The sequence below is a fragment of the Schistocerca nitens genome, chromosome 1 (assembly GCF_023898315.1).
Source record: "Schistocerca nitens isolate TAMUIC-IGC-003100 chromosome 1, iqSchNite1.1, whole genome shotgun sequence".
Classification (NCBI taxonomy): domain Eukaryota; kingdom Metazoa; phylum Arthropoda; class Insecta; order Orthoptera; family Acrididae; genus Schistocerca; species Schistocerca nitens.
Window position 1 is genome coordinate 1,006,765,046 of NC_064614.1, and position 18,210 is coordinate 1,006,783,255.

The window sequence follows — 18,210 nt, forward strand, 5'->3', positions numbered from 1 at the left end:
ACTAAACTTACGTCAATGCACAAATTTTTAAAAGGATAGAAAGTACCTGAAAAAACTTTTCTTAAGTGATCCACAATTTGACGTAATTTCCAGATTTTGTCATCTCCAGGGTCCTTACTGTTATCAGCAAAATGCAACATTATAAGTAACAGAAGATCTCTATCTCTCGGCATGATTTGCGCAAACATTGGAGTAGACAGTAACTGATCATTGGTCCAATAACTGTTTATTTCATGTTTTCTCACTTGAGCCATCAGAAAATTTACAGCAAGGAAACAGTCAACTTCGTCACTGTTTGTGTTTTTCCAACGTCGCTGTCTTGATTTTTCGCTGGCATCGTTGCAAAGGTGTTCATAATATAAATTACATTACTCAGCTATGTAGCTCACAATTTCTTGGCTAAAAAAAACTTGGAAGCAGTCGTATACAGTACATAAATCATCTAAATTGACGATTTTGCAACCGGAACGTTATCGAAATTATACACTTTAGTGTCCAAATCAGAGTCTTCCCATCTAAAATCAACTGTTTTGTGTCTCTTAGGAGATTTTTCAGGCATACGCGCAGGCTCTTCTTCGGAATCGGAGAAAGAATCGACGGTAACATAAAAATTTGGATCTGCGTTTACTGGTTCAACGTTTGTTGGTTCACAAATATTTTTTATATTTGTGGTGACAGATTTATCTACCAGCTCGTCGTCGTCATTATCTGTCCACCCATAATCAACTGGATTGGGCACGATGATGTCCTCGCCGTCACTTTGATTTAGAATACTCAGCAGCTCATCGTCTGTAAACGGACGGTAACGTCGCATCATTTTATTCGGTAACGCGGAAACGGCCGCACACAAACTAGGTAATATAGTGATACGAATGAACTCAGCAGAAAGAGAATTCACCATCCAATAGTCATTCGGGTACTTCCTAGTATTCCAACAATTAAACTGCATACTTGCGCAACAGTTACCTCGGACTCGATGGCCCGATTGTCGGCGTTATACGTAACTATACGACTGTAGCAGGGAACCGCTGTAAGTATTTTTTATAGCAAATAGTATATATACGCCTGGAGCGCTGAAACGATTAGCGTATATTTACGTCTGGAGCAGTGAAAGGGTTAAATGGGGTATCCAGTTACAATTGCGCAACTAGTTTGTGGGAAACTTTTATTAGTTGCATTCTACTAATAGGGAATCAGATATGTTTAAAACCAAGCTTTACAGTCTTCGCTCAGTTTACAAGAGGGATCGACCTGTCTTTGAACTGCATATTTCCTAGAATTTTTATACATCACAGTTGGTCTGGTAATTTTTTACAATTTATAAGTATTTGCTATGGGCATCACATTTGCCACAGCTTCCATAGCTTGAAGCATTTGATTTTATTCATAGTTGAGAATCTTCTTTTCCTTTTCTTTTTTCATGTCAAGTTACATTTGGGAATCTGAAAAATATACACTGATAAGCCAGAACATTATGACCACCTGTTTAATAATTCGTCTGTCCGTCTTTGGAACGAAATGCAGCACTGATTTTACGTATCAGGGATCCGACAGTTTGTAGGTAGGTTTGTGAGGGTATGTGGCATTAGATGTCTTCGCACAGGTCATGTAATTCACGTAACTAATAGGCCGCTGATATGCGTACGTTTTGATGGCCCCCAATGGAGACTCAGATAGGTTTCATAGGATTTGCATCAGGCGAATTTTGTCGCCGTGACATCAACGTGAGTTCACTATAATGCTCCTCAGACCATTGTAGCACGATTCTAGCTCCGAGATACGGACAATTATACTGCTGAAACATGGCATCACCTTCGAGGAAGACAACAAGCATGAAGGGATGCAGGTGGTTCACAGCTGTCAGCGTGTCTTCGATGGCTACCACAGGTCCTATGCAAGCGCAGGAGAATGTCTTCAATAGCATAATACTGCTCCCACGAGTCTGCGTCGCTGGCACGCTGCATGTTTCGAGCCAACGTTCACCTTGATGACGGCGTTTGTGGAGACGACCATCGACCTAGTGTAGCAAAAATGTGATTAACCTGAAGAACCGACACGTTTCCATTGATCGACTGTCGAAACCCCATGGTCACGCACCCACTGCAATCGTAACTGACGATGTTTTTGGGTCAACACGTGAACAAGTAGGAGTGATCTGCTGTGGAGCTCCATGTTCAAAAATATACAATGAACGGTGTACTCCAAACCACTTGGGCGTGCACCAGCGATGTGCTCTTTCGGCAGAGATGCCACAGACCACCATTTATCCTACTTTACAGAGCAGAAAATGCGTGGAGTCCAACCATTTAGCGCCTGGTGGCAGTTTCGCTGTCCCTCTACCTCTTTCCTTAGATGCTCACGACAGTAGCATGTGAACATTCGACCAGCTTCACCGTTTTCGAGATACTTGTTCAGAGGCTTTGAGTAATAATAATCTGCCTTTTGTCAAAGTCGCTTATCTCAATGGATTTCCCCATTTGCAGCCGATATCTTCGCTAGGGTGATCCCGCCATCCATATCTGCTCCTCTTACATACTTTTGTTATCGCGTCACTTGACCACAACGCCACCAGGCGGCATCCAACGTCGTGGTGGGCAATGGTCGTCATGTTTTGGCTGATCAGCGTGTGTGCCCAGTAGATGTCAGTTACTGGATTTTGCATAATACTCTGTATGTGCAGCTACTAGGGTTTGTATCAGTGCAGAGTCTAATCATGGCATCGAACAAGCAAGGTGAAACTTGTCCTGGCAAGTTGCGACCTGTTCCAATAAGCAAAAGTGATCAGTCAGCAAGATGACACCAGAAGCTGACTGTGTGTATTTGCAGTGAAAATTAAAGTCAATGAACGTATGGCATTCGTGGCTGGGAGTACCCATCTGGGGAAGTTTGGCCACCAAGTTGACGTCACACTGAGCGACTTGTGTGTCGATGATGATGAAATGGTAATGAGGACAACACAACATTCAGTCCCCGAGTGGAGGGAATCTCTGACCAGACCGGGAAAGGAACCTGTTCTCACTGCGTGGTAGTTAGACATGCTGACCACTCAGCTAAGAGGGCAGACTGTATTTACAGTGAGTATCAGCTATTGGGTATGTCAGCTAGTGGAGTGTCACTTAATGGAGTGTCACCTATAGGGGGAGGGGTCAGCTGCTTGGGGTGTCAGCTGTTGGGAGATGTCAGCTACTGAGGCTCTCAGCTACTGAGGAGGGGAGCGGGGGTGTCAGCTGTTGGCTCTTAAAGGTATTCTGAAACCAGGTGGCTGCCAGCTACTGGATCTTAAATACCATTATATCTCCATAAGCTGACAGTGTTTATGTGCAGTGGGTTCTAACTAATGGATTTTAGACCATAATACCATTTAAATACTAGTACTGACTGGGTGTTGTTGTGTCGTCTTCATCATCATCATTCATCCCCATCACGGTTGGAGGAAGGCAATGACAAACCACCTCCGCTAGGACCTTGCCTAGTCGGCGGTGCGGGTCTCCCGCATCGTCCCCTATGCTCCTTGGAGTATGGAACCTCATCATCATCATCACTCAGATAGATAATTGGTAAACGAAATATGTGCCAAAACCTGACAGTTATTGTCAGCTGCTTTATCTTTAATAGTATTCTATCACCAAATAGATGACAGTTACTGGATCTTAAACAGTATTGTATCAACAGATGCTGGCATCCATTTGATATTAGAATACTATTAAGACCCAGTTTAAGATCGGGTTTTGACACATACTGTTTAGTTCAGCAGATACGTATTTGTGCAGTGTGTTTAAGTGATATTTTACACTTAAAATCTTGTATGTAGCAGTAGCTGATATCCACTGCACATACGCACTGTCAACTTTTTGTGATACCATGTTATTTAAGTATCAGTAGTTGGCACCTGTCTGATCGTACAATACTCTTTAAGTCCATTAGCTGAAGCCCTTCCAGTAGCTGACTCCCCCAACAGCTGACACTCCTGTAGGCGACGTCCAGTAGCTGACAGCTCCCTCATTAGGCGACATACCAGTACCTGACACGCCCAGCAGCTGACACTCACTGCAACTACCGCGCAGTCAGCTTCTGGTGATAGAATGCTGTTGATAAATCTCAACTCCCAGACTAAATGTTTTGGTTGTAGTAACAAGTCACAACTTACCAGAACAAGTCTCAGCTTGTTTAGTCGATGCCACGATCAGACTTGCTGATATCTGTGGATGTACATTGACGAACATCCCAGTAGCTGCACATACAGAATGTTCTGTACGATCCAGCAATGGACATCCACTGGACATGTACACTGTGACTTCTGGCAACAGCCTACTAAGCAAGATCCAGTAGCTGACACCTTCTATCAGATTTTGGCACACACTGTTTGAGGCCTGAATGCACATGTGTTTGGAAATCTCAGCTATCAGCTCCAAGCCTGTTTAACGGATTATACTGTTTCAGGTTTCGAAAAGTGTAACTTGACATGGACAAAGAAAAGGAAAAGAAGATACTCAGCCATGTAGGAAACCAAATTCTTCAAGCTTTGCAAGCTGTAATAAATGGGATGCTCATAGCAAGTGCTAGTAAACTTAAGTACCAGAATAACTCTGATGTATAAAAATTCTACGGAATGTTCCGTTCAGAGACAGATGGATCCCTCCTGTACACTGGTGAAGACTGTAAAGCTTCGTTAGTTAAGCAGATCTTGGACAGCCAAAAGAATAGGTTCCCTATCAGTATAAGTCAACTAATAGAAAGTGTCCACAAACTAGTTGCACAATTGCAGCTGGATATTCCATTTAAAGATGAGAAACCTGGCAAGAAGAAGATATTATAGTTTTTACAAAGACACTCAGATATTATACAAAAAGTTACAGAGACATTGACTTCATCAGGATGCAGTGTTACTGACAAAAGACAAGGAAGGAGCATTTACCTATCTTGTTATGGAGTAAAAGAAGAAGCAGAAGACAGAGCAGGATGAATAGGATGAATAAGTTAAAACCAAAGAAAACAATGTATTTATGAAAGTAAAAGGCGGAGATATTGAAGAAGAGATCCGATTATGATGAAGATGATGATGAAGAAGAGGAAGAAAAATGATGTTCAAAATTGGAAGATGTTCTTCAACAAATCTCCAACAGATATCAACTGGAATAATCTGAATGAATTGCTAGAGCGATTACTTTTCTTAGAAGCTTCGAAAGCAGTAGGCATATATATTCACATGATAATGAAATAAAGAAGAGGAGCTTCGAGAAGCATTTATTACTTTAAGTTTACAAGAGCTATGGAATGTAAACTGAAAGATTCAATAATAGTTGCATGTAAGTCTTACCTGGAGAACTGAGGTGCTTGAGTAAATAATGATGAATATAATCAATCGAGCTAGATCTTTTCTAAGTTGTTTAGAACATATACTTTGTAACCAACAATAGCTTTCGCCATCAATCTTACATGGTCGATACCCACTAAAGAATGAAATTGTGCTTCAACAAGAGTGAGCTTAGTTAATTCAGAAACAAAATTGGGGTATCAAGACGAACAATTTGATCCGTGTGCCCCTTGACCTGACAATTTAACATCGATTCCAGACAAAACGTTTTGAGATACTTTTAAGTTACGTGTAGTCGGATGTTTCCTTAAAAACCTTTGTGGGTTTGATTTCATATATCTAATATCTTCAAGGTAAGTAGAAGAGATCTTTTTCCAAAACACTTGCAGCTGAATACATGCAATAGTACCTGTTTTTAATGCTGCGGCATCAGAAAAAGTAATGCAGTAACACAGGACTGAAAACTCCATTCAACAATAATTATGTAGTCAACTTGTGCCTGTCCTTTCTCATTGTATATTCCGCATCCAAAATATGTTTTAAAATTGGCTGTACTGAATGAGCAGTTACAGACAAATTTTTGACATGGGAATAACATTCTTTACTCTCGTCGACAAGTGCACTTTAAGCTTTAAATTAGATAAGCAATAGCGGCCATGTGTGCTGTGCAGTGTGGCATGCATGTTATATTACACCACTGGATGTCAGAAAGACGTGTCAGAACAAGCAAAATGCTCAGTTAGCGAGTTCAGTCCTGCCCACACGTGGCCGTCTACCTTGTAACACTTGACTGTCATCGTAGAACAATTTACATGTGGAAAATAATTAGAAACTCCTCTGTATCTTACATAGTAAGGAGACCGAATTTTGGACGTACACAAGTGTTGTTTTATGTTATTTTTGGTTAAATACTTTTGAATATTGTACAAAAGAAAACAGATTTGTTCTTCGCTGTAGGGTTTCTTATGGGATACTTTGAAATGTCTCGTCGTCAGAGAAGTCATGGCATCATCTTTAGTTCATTCTTAGCCGCGGCACGACTCCGTGTAGTACTGACATGTGACACAAATGACACAACGTATTCCTCCAAAGATGTGTTAGGGAACGACCTGCATTAATTGTCTGCACTGGCATATATAAATACCACCCTAAGTAAGGGTCATCAGCTTTGCTTTGACCTGTGAGACAGGGGTAAACTTGTCAGTACTCCAAAAATCAATTATCCATGCCCAATAGTTATCTAACTAACGATTCCAGGATCGGACATCTTGGCTTGAAAAACCACACCGCTAGAAGTCAATAAACTGCGTCTAGCTGGTTCCTAGTAACTAATTCAATTAATCTCCACAAGAACGAAACATGAAAACATATCAAATTAAATTGGTAAAATGTCATATAAATACACCAGACTTCAAGTTTCGAAGGAAACAAAATGTAATTTATTGAGATTAATAAGACCTCGTGAAATCCGCCTCTTTATAAATATCACCTCCAGGTTGGTAATGACTTCACTCTCTGCTATGTAACTCTTTCCACTGAACATGTGCATCTTCAGTCGATTACAACAATTGCCTAGTAAGCCAGCAAGTGGCAAAACAAAATTCCACTCCCACGTAAGAGAACAAGCTTCAGAATTCTCTTCTGCTTCTGTGTTGTAACAGTAACGTTGTTGCTGTTGAAGGTTCACTAACTCCTGCCTCATATTAAACATTTCAAAACACTACGTCCAGCTTAGAGTACACACGACTCAGCTCCTACATCAGCGACGACCGTCATTTACCTCGTCACTTTTGCAAACTGAAAGCAGCTCCATGAAACTGTTTTAACGTTCAGCCCCTCAAGTTAATCAGCCTCAGCAGCAGAACGCAGCCATTTTCATTGGCCATTTTCTGCCCCTAGTATTAGCATTCATGTAAAAAGTGCTTCTTCCTGTCAGTACTTCTCACACGTTTATTTCCATCGTGTTCTGCAAAACAGTTGCCTTCATGGGAAAGTCGTTGGCGTTTAAACCAGCTTAGTAGGTACCACTTTGACAAATCATGGAAACAGTGACCCATCATCTCCAGGCTGAACAAATACCCCTTCCACGGATGCCTAAAACAAGTTCTGGCATCCCAACCATCTTTGAGACTACCCCACAGCTATGCCAAGAATGACATTTGACATTTACCCATTTAGTGGACAAATTGGTGAGAATTTTATCAAGTGGCTGATAAATAGCCAATTATTTTAGAGTAATGAATTATTTTCCTTGCTTCGGGACGTGAAGTGCGGCAGATGACCCGTGTCTTGTGCGACCAGCAAGAGTCCCATAGAACTATGAGCAGTCAAGCTGGCTGTGATTTTTAACCGTGTATACATGTGTATCTACATGTACGTATATAGTCTGCAACTCTTGTATAATGGTTGGGGAGGGGATTTTTTGTATCAATATTAGCAATTTTCAAGTCTATTTCATTTGTGCATTGAGAAAAGGAAACATTTCTGTATGCCTCGATAAGCGCCCTAACCTCTCATAATCTTTTTCACATTAGCCCTATGTGAGGTATACGATGGAGGCAACAGAATTTTTGCAGTCTTTCCCACACACCAGTTGCCTTCGAGATCTCTGAGACCAATGTCGCCTTTGTTCCAAAGATTCCCATAACTTTCCTGAACATTCCTGTTACTCTTTTGTATTGGCTATACCACCCTCTCTAAATTCACTTGTCATCTGCTACAATACCTACTTGGTAAATACTTCCAACCTCTGGACAAGTGTTCTAGAATACATCACACAACTTCTTGTGTGCATCAACGGCTGCTTTGTGATTGGTCTCCATTAGGTCACACATTTCTGCATAGAAAACTTTGACTGATACATCGAAACTGTTATATTTTTTAAAATCTAAAGTGAATAATTGTTTTTAGTGACTGTGTGCCACACTGTGTTGTAAGCTGTCCTACTGTCCTGTGCAGAATTTATTCATTTCTTTCGATTTTCATTTTCAGATATGATACACTCAAAGTTTACACTGCACTTGCAATTGTTTCCTTTTCGTGTTAGAGTCAATTACTATTAGAGTGTCACAGATCGACCAGTATATTTATGTGTTCACCAATTGCCTTCAGCGTGAAAACTGTGTTCCCACAATAACATGTAGTAACTTTCACTTTTAATATTGATGATAATACATTAACACATTTAGATTATTACATACACAGCATGTATCCACTCGTGGTGTATCCACTATTCACTTCTTTATGCACTTTTTGGATGTTAATATAAACCAATTTTGCCTTGTGACATTCACTGTTTATGACTGAACAGTAGTCTGTCGCTGTCATTCAGCTGTAAACATGTAATTTCGACATTAAAATGTCCATCACCTTCAGTGTTATTGCTACTGACAGAAACATTCTGTATGTGGGCTTTTGCTTTTTTCTGTTCATACACTATTGCTGACCACAGGAACAGGTTGCTATGCAGCAGCTGGCAAAGACAGCCTCATCATTGCTAAATGTCAGTCACCTAGTTCTTACCAAACAACCTCATAGTCTTCTTGCATTAAAAAGTACAATGCTTGTTTCTACATGGAATTGATTGTATCAGCAGTACATAACGAATAGCATATCGTATTTTTAAAAATTTATAATAATGTGGCACAGTGCAGGCATTCCTGTTCCATTTGGCCAAAATGCGATAACTCGATTCTGAAATCGCCTAGTTGATTTTCTGTACACCTTCAAAGCAGTATGAATTATACGGAGCAGTAATAGTACAGTTAAACAGTTTCTAGCACAGGTGGAGCAGTAATAGCACAGTTAAACAGTTTCGAGCACAGGATGTATTGTTGCCAGATTTCCTCCTTTCTCTCGTACCCCTCACAGGCTACATTATCACCAGATTTCCCTCTCCCCCTCAACGTGACGTTGCAAGATCACTCATTCGACGTCACTCCTCTATCTCCCTCATTACACTCCCTGACCTGTCCAGTTTTGGATGATCTATGACAATTTCATGAATGAAACATACATCTGCCTTTTTTCCCATGCACCTGCGAAGCAGAACTGAAGCATTGCACGTTGGAGGGTGGTGATATGTGTTGCAGAATGATGAGGTGCCCGTATAAGGTGCATAATAATGAACCAGTTGTATGTAGTGTGATCCTAAGGTGTCTAGTTAAACTGGATCATGCTATGAGTGGAATACAACATGGTTGCTATTGGGGTACGTAATAATGAGTTGTCTCAGGCTCCCAATTTCCCTCTCCCTGACTGGGGCATCAGTCTCTCACCACAAACCACACAACCTGATGGTGGCTGTTGACTGTGTCCACACCACTGGCTGTGTGAGAGAAGAGCCTTAGCAATCATCCTGGCCAGTTGCAAAAAGGAGACCACAAACTGTGAACCTACCATTTCTAAGATAGTTTTGGTTCCAACTACACCTCTGGCTTGAGGGATCATTCCAGAGCTACGAGACTTTTTTCTCATGCATGTGTGCAACCACCTACCCAACTTGCAGCGAGATGGATAGGCATGGCAAACACAACTACAAAATCTCTGGTTACAAGACTGAGTAACGAGTAATGTTAAACAACACACAGACACACAACATTAGTAACAAAGAATAAAACTACACTAGCAAACTAATACTCTATACAGTTTTTTTTAATGAGAAAGAGACTTACATGGAAATTCTGTATTGCTTTGCTTCAAACATTATTTAACCTAATAAAACATCTAGTAACCCTCTTCTAGCCATCATAAAACATTATCAGGCTAATATACCCACTCACCAACATCTGCACTAGTACCATTATCAACAGCCATAGAAAAATAACAAAATGAGTATGCATTGTTGTTAAGTTTAGTACAGGTCTGCTCACCATAATATGGTTTTACACTTTTTATCATAGTACATCAGTCTATATACAGAGACTGACTAAAAAAGTAAAGCACACAGTAGTCACTGTCGGATGACAATATAACTTCTTCCATATGCACGTGACTGTTCTCTGTGACAGATACAGCAGCCACCAGAGTGCATAGTGTTGTGTTTGATGTTGTTACCAGGCTTGGGAGAGTATATAAGGTATGTGAAGAGTGACGTATTTGTATGTTAAATGATCATGTTGTCTGATAATTTCCTGCAAAATTCTTTCCACAGCCGAAAAAATTCTTTATGGAGAAGTTGAACCGCACTAGTAGTTCGAGGCGGAATCCACATTACATCTACAGATTTTTCGTCGTCTTCCGCAAAAACAGAGGCGTCGTTATGTCCAGACCATGAATCCAACAAAAGCAATGAATAAGTTTCTGCAGCTGGTAGGAATACGTTTCGAACGAAATGTTGAAAATTATATTATTTCTCATTTTTCCAGTTTTTGATACGTTTATTACAAGGTTTTTGCAACTAAACAGTCTATTTTTTTTATTGTTGTCTCTAATTTTCCTTGCGGTTCTTGATATACACAGATGGCATGCCAATCTACTGTGGAAACAGTAAACCACTCATACTTACCAGTGGCATTATCGTATGTGAATGTGTCATTGCATTCACTGATTGGGCAACCGACTCAGTCTTTTTTTCACCCCGAAATGCTAAAGTGCGGTGTGCACGCAGTTCTTTCACGAAACCTGACTGATCAGCGTTATAAATAGCAGTTGCTGGGATAACAGCAAGTTTCGTCTTTACGTCAGCTACGAATTTCTCTATAGCACTGTCTATCACTGGCAGCTGTTTTAGACGTTTACGTGACGTAAACTTGGTAATTATGCATCTTCCTATTCTGTACGATTTCTTGAACCTGCGTATCCAGGTCTACGAAGCCTGGAAATTAGCTATGTTATTGTCAGATGCAATTCGGAGGCCCCAGTCTTGTAGATCTGCATCAGTAAAGGTGGATAGCCTCTCACGAGCAGTTCTAAATCTTTCGAACAGTTTTTCATTCAGATGGTTTCGGGATTCCGTTTGGCACATATTTCTTACTTCATGTAATTCATTCTTCTAATTCATTCTTCCATTTGCACAGTTCACTCTCCGATTTTACGAAACGAAAACGCCCTTGCACACTGCGTAACTTCAAACGTTTTTCTCCTTCTTCGTTTAACGAATATCTCACTGCCTTTTCTTTGTCGCTGAAAGCTGTTGCAGTATGGTTTTTTTTAAGGCTTGGAAGGTAATTCTTCTTCTGAACTGTTACTGGCACAACTGATGCCGTCCGAACCACAATTCATGGAATCGTCAAAGTTATTTCCTATTTCTTCTAACGTAACCCCAATTTCAAACGAAATGTCGATATCATTCGAATGAATGTTAAGGAAATTATAGAATGACACATATGTACGTCCTCAGGAGATGTAGGTTATTTCGGCTGGAAACCACGTTCTTCATATTTCATCATTGCTATACTGAAAACGTTAATTGGATTCCGCATTACTATTAGCAGGCATGCCTTACGAAAGTACAATAAATTTTAATTGAGCTTTATCTGTCTGTCAATATTTACCAATACTGCAGAAAGCAACTAATAATTTGTAATTCTAAAGAATAGTAACTGTGTACTGTGATATCAGAGAAACTATCAACGAACGGTAACCTGAAACGACCTTTACAAATTACGATCGGGTTGTGGCGTGTTTCCTGTTTATAAATGTACCGCCGACCTAGTGTGTGTGTGTGTGTGTGTGTGTGTGTGTGTGCGCGCGCGCGCGCGCAGTTGCTACAGCGCCAGTAGGGGTGTACATTGCCACCATGGCGTTCTTACGAATTTGGCAATTTTCAGCTATTTTTTTAATTCTTGCAGTGCCTGTTAGTAGCTAAAATTTTGACAGTGCATCTGTTTCGTTGCCTTCTTCCTGTGTAAAAAATTTCAGGGTAGGTCCTATTGGACCATTCCCTTCTTAGTAATGAGAAGAGATTGACTTGGAAATCACACATAACCAGTGTGCTCAATAAGGGTTGTGACCTATTTTATCAATGTACCTGTTGTTCAAGAGTGAGACACTATTACACAAGGTAAACCTAACAATTTGGAGAGTCATCTTTGTCCTGGTCATTGTGTATGCTTCGAAAATGTGATCTGCGGACGCCAACAAAACACTTGCAAGACTGCTTACTCTTCAAAACAGAGTTCTCTGTGTTACAATTATAACGAACGTTCCCCGCTACGCTCTCAACGCACACATTTGGAAATCCATCTACGAAATCATTCGCAAGAAATTCATAAGATTCTATGCGAAAACAACTTCTTCGCCCCACACTTATTACTTATCATGTCAAGGACTCCCAAATTCGCTTCTTAAACGATCAAAGACGACCCCCACACGCTGATTTAGCGATTGATGGACATTTACAGGCTTCACAAACAGTAACACTATACACAGTTTATATCCCATCAAGTTTCTCATCAAAAATGGATGACATCGAAATAAGTGTCCAAGGAATAGAAAAGCAACTGAAATCATTCAACAGAGGAAAGTCCACTGGACCTGACGAGATACCAATTCGATTCTACTCAGTGTACGCGAAAGAACTTGCCCCGCTTCTAACAGCCGTGTACCGCAAGTCTCTAGAGGAACGGAAGGTTCCAGATGATTAGAAAAGAGCACTGGTAGTCCCAGTTTTCAAGAAGGGTCGTCGAGCAGATGGGCAAAACTATAGACCTATATCTCTGACATCGATCTGTTGTAGAATTTTAGAACATGTTTTTTGCTCGCGTATCATGTCATTTCTGGAAACCCAAAATCTACTCTGTAGGAATCAACATGGATTCCGGAAACAGTGATCGTGTGAGACCCAACTCGCTTTATTTGTTCATGAGACCCAGAAAATATTAGATCCCAGGTAGATGCCATTTTCCTTGACTTCCGGAAGGCGTTCGATACAGTTCCGCACTGTCGCCCGATAAACGAAGTAAGAGCCTACGGAATATCAGACCAGCTGTGTGGCTTGATTGAAGAGATTTTAGCAAAGAGAACACAGCATGCTGTTATCAATGGAGAGACGTCAATAGACGTTAAAGTGACTCTGGCGTGCCACAGGGTAGTGTTATGGGACCATTGCTTTTCACAATATATTTAAATGACCTAGTAGATAGTGTCGGAAGTTCCATGCGACTTTTCGCGGATGATGCTGTAGTATACAGAGAAGTGGCAGCATTAGAAAATTGTAGCGAAATGCAGGAAGATCTGCAGTGGATAGGCACTTGGTGCAGGGAGTGGCAACTGACCCTTAACATACACAAACGTAATGTGTTGCGAATACATAGAAAGAAGTATCCTTTATTGTATGATTATATGATAGCGGAACAAACACTGGTAGCAGTTACTTCTGTAAAATATCTAGGAGTATGCGTACGGAACGATTTGAAGTGGAATCATTATATAAAATTAATTGTTGGTAAGGCGGGTACCAGGTTGAGATTCATTGGGAGAGTCCTTAGAAAATGTAGTCCATCAACAAAGGAGGTAGCTTACAAAACACTCGTTCGAGTATTGCTCATCAGTGTGGGATCCGTACCAGGTCGGGTTGACGCAGGAGACAGAGAAGGCCGAAAGAAGAGCGGCGCGTTTCGTCACAGGATTATTTGGTAAGCGTGATGGCGTTACGGAGATGTTTAGCAAACTCAAGTGGCAGACTCTGCAAGAGAGGCGCTCTGCATCGCGGTGTAGCTTGCTCGCCAGGTTTCGAGGGGGTGCGTTTCTGGATTAAGTATCGAATGTATTGCTTTCCCCTACTTCCCGAAGAGATCACGAATGTAAAATTAGAGAGATTCGAGCGCGTACGGAGGCTTTCCGGTGGTCGTTCTTCCCGCGAACCATACGCGAGTGGAACAGGAAAGGGAGGTAATGACAATGGCACGTAAAGTGCCCTGCGCCACACACCATTGGGTGGCTTGCGGAATATAAATGTAGATGTAGCTGTAGCACAGTCAGAAATCAGACGGACAAATACACTGTGGGCTTGTATGCGCAACAGGTGTAAACTTGGTCGCCTTACTGGTATATTTGGAGCAGGTGTGTCACGATACTAAAAACGGTACACGTGCACCGGCAGGCGTGTGGTTCTCTGGCTCCTCGGACAGCGCGGCCGTGGGGGCGGAGCGCTGGCGGCGGCTGCTGCCTCCGGACGCAGACCTGGACACGATCTACTGCCTGCCCGAGACCACGTTCGTGGGCGGCGGCGAGACCGACCGCCTGCCGCTGCGCGAGATCATTGCCCGGCTCGAGGTGCGTCTTCTCTCAACTACACTAGTTCAACCAAACTAGACGTGGTGCTCTTCAGTGTCAATGTCATTTATAGTAGTCCATGAAATCGTTAGTGCCCGTGTCTACTCGCAACAGTTGTTTTTTTTTTCCCATCCCGTCCTGGATTCAGGACTGTATCCCAGCCGAGGGTTGAGACGACGGGGTCGGGAGATGAACTGTGCGATACTTGGCATGCACTCGGCACGTGCATCATAATACTGGTCCAGAACTTTGTGTGGTCAGGCCTACATAGTGTACGTAAAACAGAGCCTAGAACAGCCTGCAAAATAAAAACACTTTTGCACGTGTGCAAGACAAGAGTGCTAGGTTCATAGATCATAAGCAAAGATATGAAAGAGTTTGGTCAGAAAGCAATGATAACTTTTCGATTCCTAGGATTTGGTGTAGTACGAGACAAATGCTCTGCCTGTTCCTTCGCCTGTAGTTGTACCACGATGTCTCCTATTCCCTTTATATTCTTTACGTCAATACGTGCCACGATCTATTTTTACTTTGAGCCAAAAAATACTTTTATAGATACACGGTCCACTCCAAAATTTCCATCCAAAACAGTACTGATTTCATCCTGGCTCCATGGCAGAACTGCTAAAGATGCGCCCCGCCCCCTCCCCTTCTCGTAAAAGTACCTATCTTCCTTTTTTTTCTATGGAGATTTACCGTATTCTGTAGTTTTGTAAGTTTAAGAATAATGAATCATTATTGAAAATTGTACTTAAATAAACTATATTATGAAAAATAGTGCACACAAATTGTATCACTGTATTAAATAAATAACAGATTATACAGACATTCTACTTTTAGAATGATGTATGAAAAAGAAGAGATTTTCCTTACTCTTGATAAATTAATAATAGTGATCACTCTGCAGAAATCAGAGGCCTTCGGTCACATAACATATTATTTCAGCAGAAGTAACAGCAAGAACTTCTTTGTAGAAAATGAGCGAGCTGCGTAGGCGGCATTTGTGTGTACCGAGGCACTGTTACCACATAGACCATGTTAAGGTAGTAGTCGTTCCTTTATGATGCTACTTGGCTTAAATTACACTGTGACGACAGCGTGTGTTTACATTCACTGGTTGAGGGAAATGCTTCTTCCCTTTCTTACTTCTTCGGTTTTTTCGGTCAATATTTGCGTCGCCTGTAGCGTGGGGCTATCTGGCAAACCCCTCGGTACAGCCTTATTACCATCGAAAATAAAACAGACAGTGTGCGATTATTAACACAGTCTAATCGCATAGAGCGAGTGAAATCGTTTCTTTTAAAAGTCGACGGCCAATTTCCTTAACTAGCCTCGTCCAGACGCTGATGCTCCATGTACTAAAACGTCGCTGTCGATGGGACGCTAAACCCTGATTTAACACTGGTCGCATAGGTTTTGCTGAACAGCTTTCTTCAAGTCAAACATTACATCGTGTATCAGCTTTCCGAAAATGGTATCTCTCCAAAATGACAGTTGCTGCTGCTAAAACACAGTCTTTGCTTCACACGGACTGTTTCAGATATTTACTTTAAACACTTTTACGTCGAATGCCATACATTGGAAAGCACCAAAATGAACGGGTTATCAGACGAAGTTCAGCACCTTTGGACAGAGCTGCAGCGCCTCTTTTTTTGCACAGTGGCGGAACACAGTTAAAGAGAAGGCGCTTCATAAGAAATAACTCTTAAATCGAAGATAATCCAGTAGCTCTGTAAGTGCCAGAGTTGAGTAATTTTTGTTGTCGTTTGTAGTAGGGCGTCCCGTTTCTTTGTCTGGAGGTCATTGATGGCGTCACCTAGCAGTGCTGTATGCATAGCATTTCAATCATAATCACAGGCTGAATGGGGCTAATAACAGTGCCTCTCTATAGTCTCTTTATGGGAGTTTATTCTTTCAGAAAAGTTGCACATTATTAGCATTTATCTTATCGGAATTAACTTACATAGCAAGGAAATCATTTATGTGGAAGACAACAACTGATTTATAATTGTAACAGTAATATAAAATGTCCCCACATAAGTATCACTATACTGACATGACAAAAGTCATGGGATGTCTCCTAATATCGAGTCGGATCTCACTTTGCCCGGCGTAGTGCAGCAGCTCGACGTGCCATGGACTGAACAAGTCGTTGGAAGTCCCTTGCAGAAATATTGAGCCAGGCTACCTCTATAAGTGGCCATAATTGGGGAAGTGTTGCCGATGCACCGTTTTTCGCACGAACTGACCTCTCGATTCTGTCTCGTAAATGTTCAATGGAATTTATGTCGGGCGATCTGGGTGGCTAGATCATTCACTCGAATTGTCCAAATGTTCTTCGAACCAGTCGCGAACAATAGTGATGCGGTGACATGGCGCGTTGTCACTCACAAAAAATCCGTCATTTTTTGAGAATATGAAGTCCACGAATGGCTGACGACGGTCTCCAGGTAGCCGAACATAACCATTTCGATTCAGTGATCAGTTCATTTGGACCAGAGGAACCAGTAAAGTCCATGTAAACACAGCCCACACCGTTATGGAGCCACCACCAGCTGACACAGTGCCTCGTTCACAATTTGGATCCATTGCTTCGTGCGGTCTGCGCCACATTCGAACCCTACCGTTAGCTTTCACCAACTGAAATCGGGACTCATCTGACCAGGCAAAGATTTTTCAATTAGACAATTCTCCAGCCGATATGGTCACGATCCCAGGAGAGGCACTGCAGGCTACGTCATGCTGCTGGCAAAGGCACTCGCGTCGGTCGTGGGCTGCCATAGCCCATTAATCCCAATTTTCGCCGTATTGTCCTAACGGATATGTTCGTCGTACGTCCCACATTGATTTCTGCAGTTATTTCATTCAGTTTTACTTGTCTGTTAGCACTGACAACTCTACGCAAACGCCGCTGCTCTCGGTCGTTAAGTGAAGGCCATCGACCACAGCGTTGTGAGAGGTAATGATTGAAATTTGGTATTCTCGGCACACTCTTGACACTGTGGCTCTGGGAATGAGTTTCCTAACGATTTTCGAAATGGAATGTCCCATGCATCTAGCTCCAACTATCATTCCGCTTTCAGAGTCTGTTGATTCCCGTTGTGCGGTCGTAATCACATTGGAAACCTTTTCACATGAATCATCTGAGTACAAATGACAGCCCATCCAATACGCTGTCCTTTTATATCTTGTGTACGCGAACCTACCGCCATCTGTATATGAGCATATCACTATCCCATGACTTTTGTCACCTCAGTGCATATCGTTAGTTTAAGATATAATTGGTTTCGATAGTTCACGCCTCACTTTCATATATGAGAATAAGACGTAAACTCTCGACAATATTATTCCTAAATAAATGATTGATGACTGGAGACAACTTGCATAGTATTTCATATTTAACCAACTGCATTACCTGATCCTAGATTTTCTCATAGACTACAAAAGCTACTTTTTCAGCTCAGCTGTTTTCACTGTTTTAATTTCTTTCTTTTTCTTTGTTATAGATTCTGAAGCATTCGATGCGATATAAAATTGCAAGTATGTCCTGTTAGTGCACCCCAGCATCCTCTAGCGTAGTAATTGTAAGAATGCACAAAATATTTGATTCCAGACGTTCCCAGTTTTCAGAGCTATGGAAGAAACAAGACGACACGACCCTAGATTCGTCATCAAGATGA

The 18,210-nt window shown here is 41.5% G+C and overlaps 1 protein-coding gene across 1 annotated transcript in view; it reads left to right on the forward strand.

Moving 5' to 3' along the window:
* Window positions 1-18,210, forward strand: part of LOC126219945 (2-oxoglutarate dehydrogenase-like, mitochondrial) — a 214,478-nt gene that overhangs the window by 21,164 nt on the left and 175,104 nt on the right. Inside the window, exon 3 of the mRNA XM_049942150.1 lies at window positions 14,358-14,530. Coding sequence (XP_049798107.1) covers window positions 14,358-14,530 — 173 coding nt within the window. The remainder of the gene's footprint in view (window positions 1-14,357; window positions 14,531-18,210) is intronic.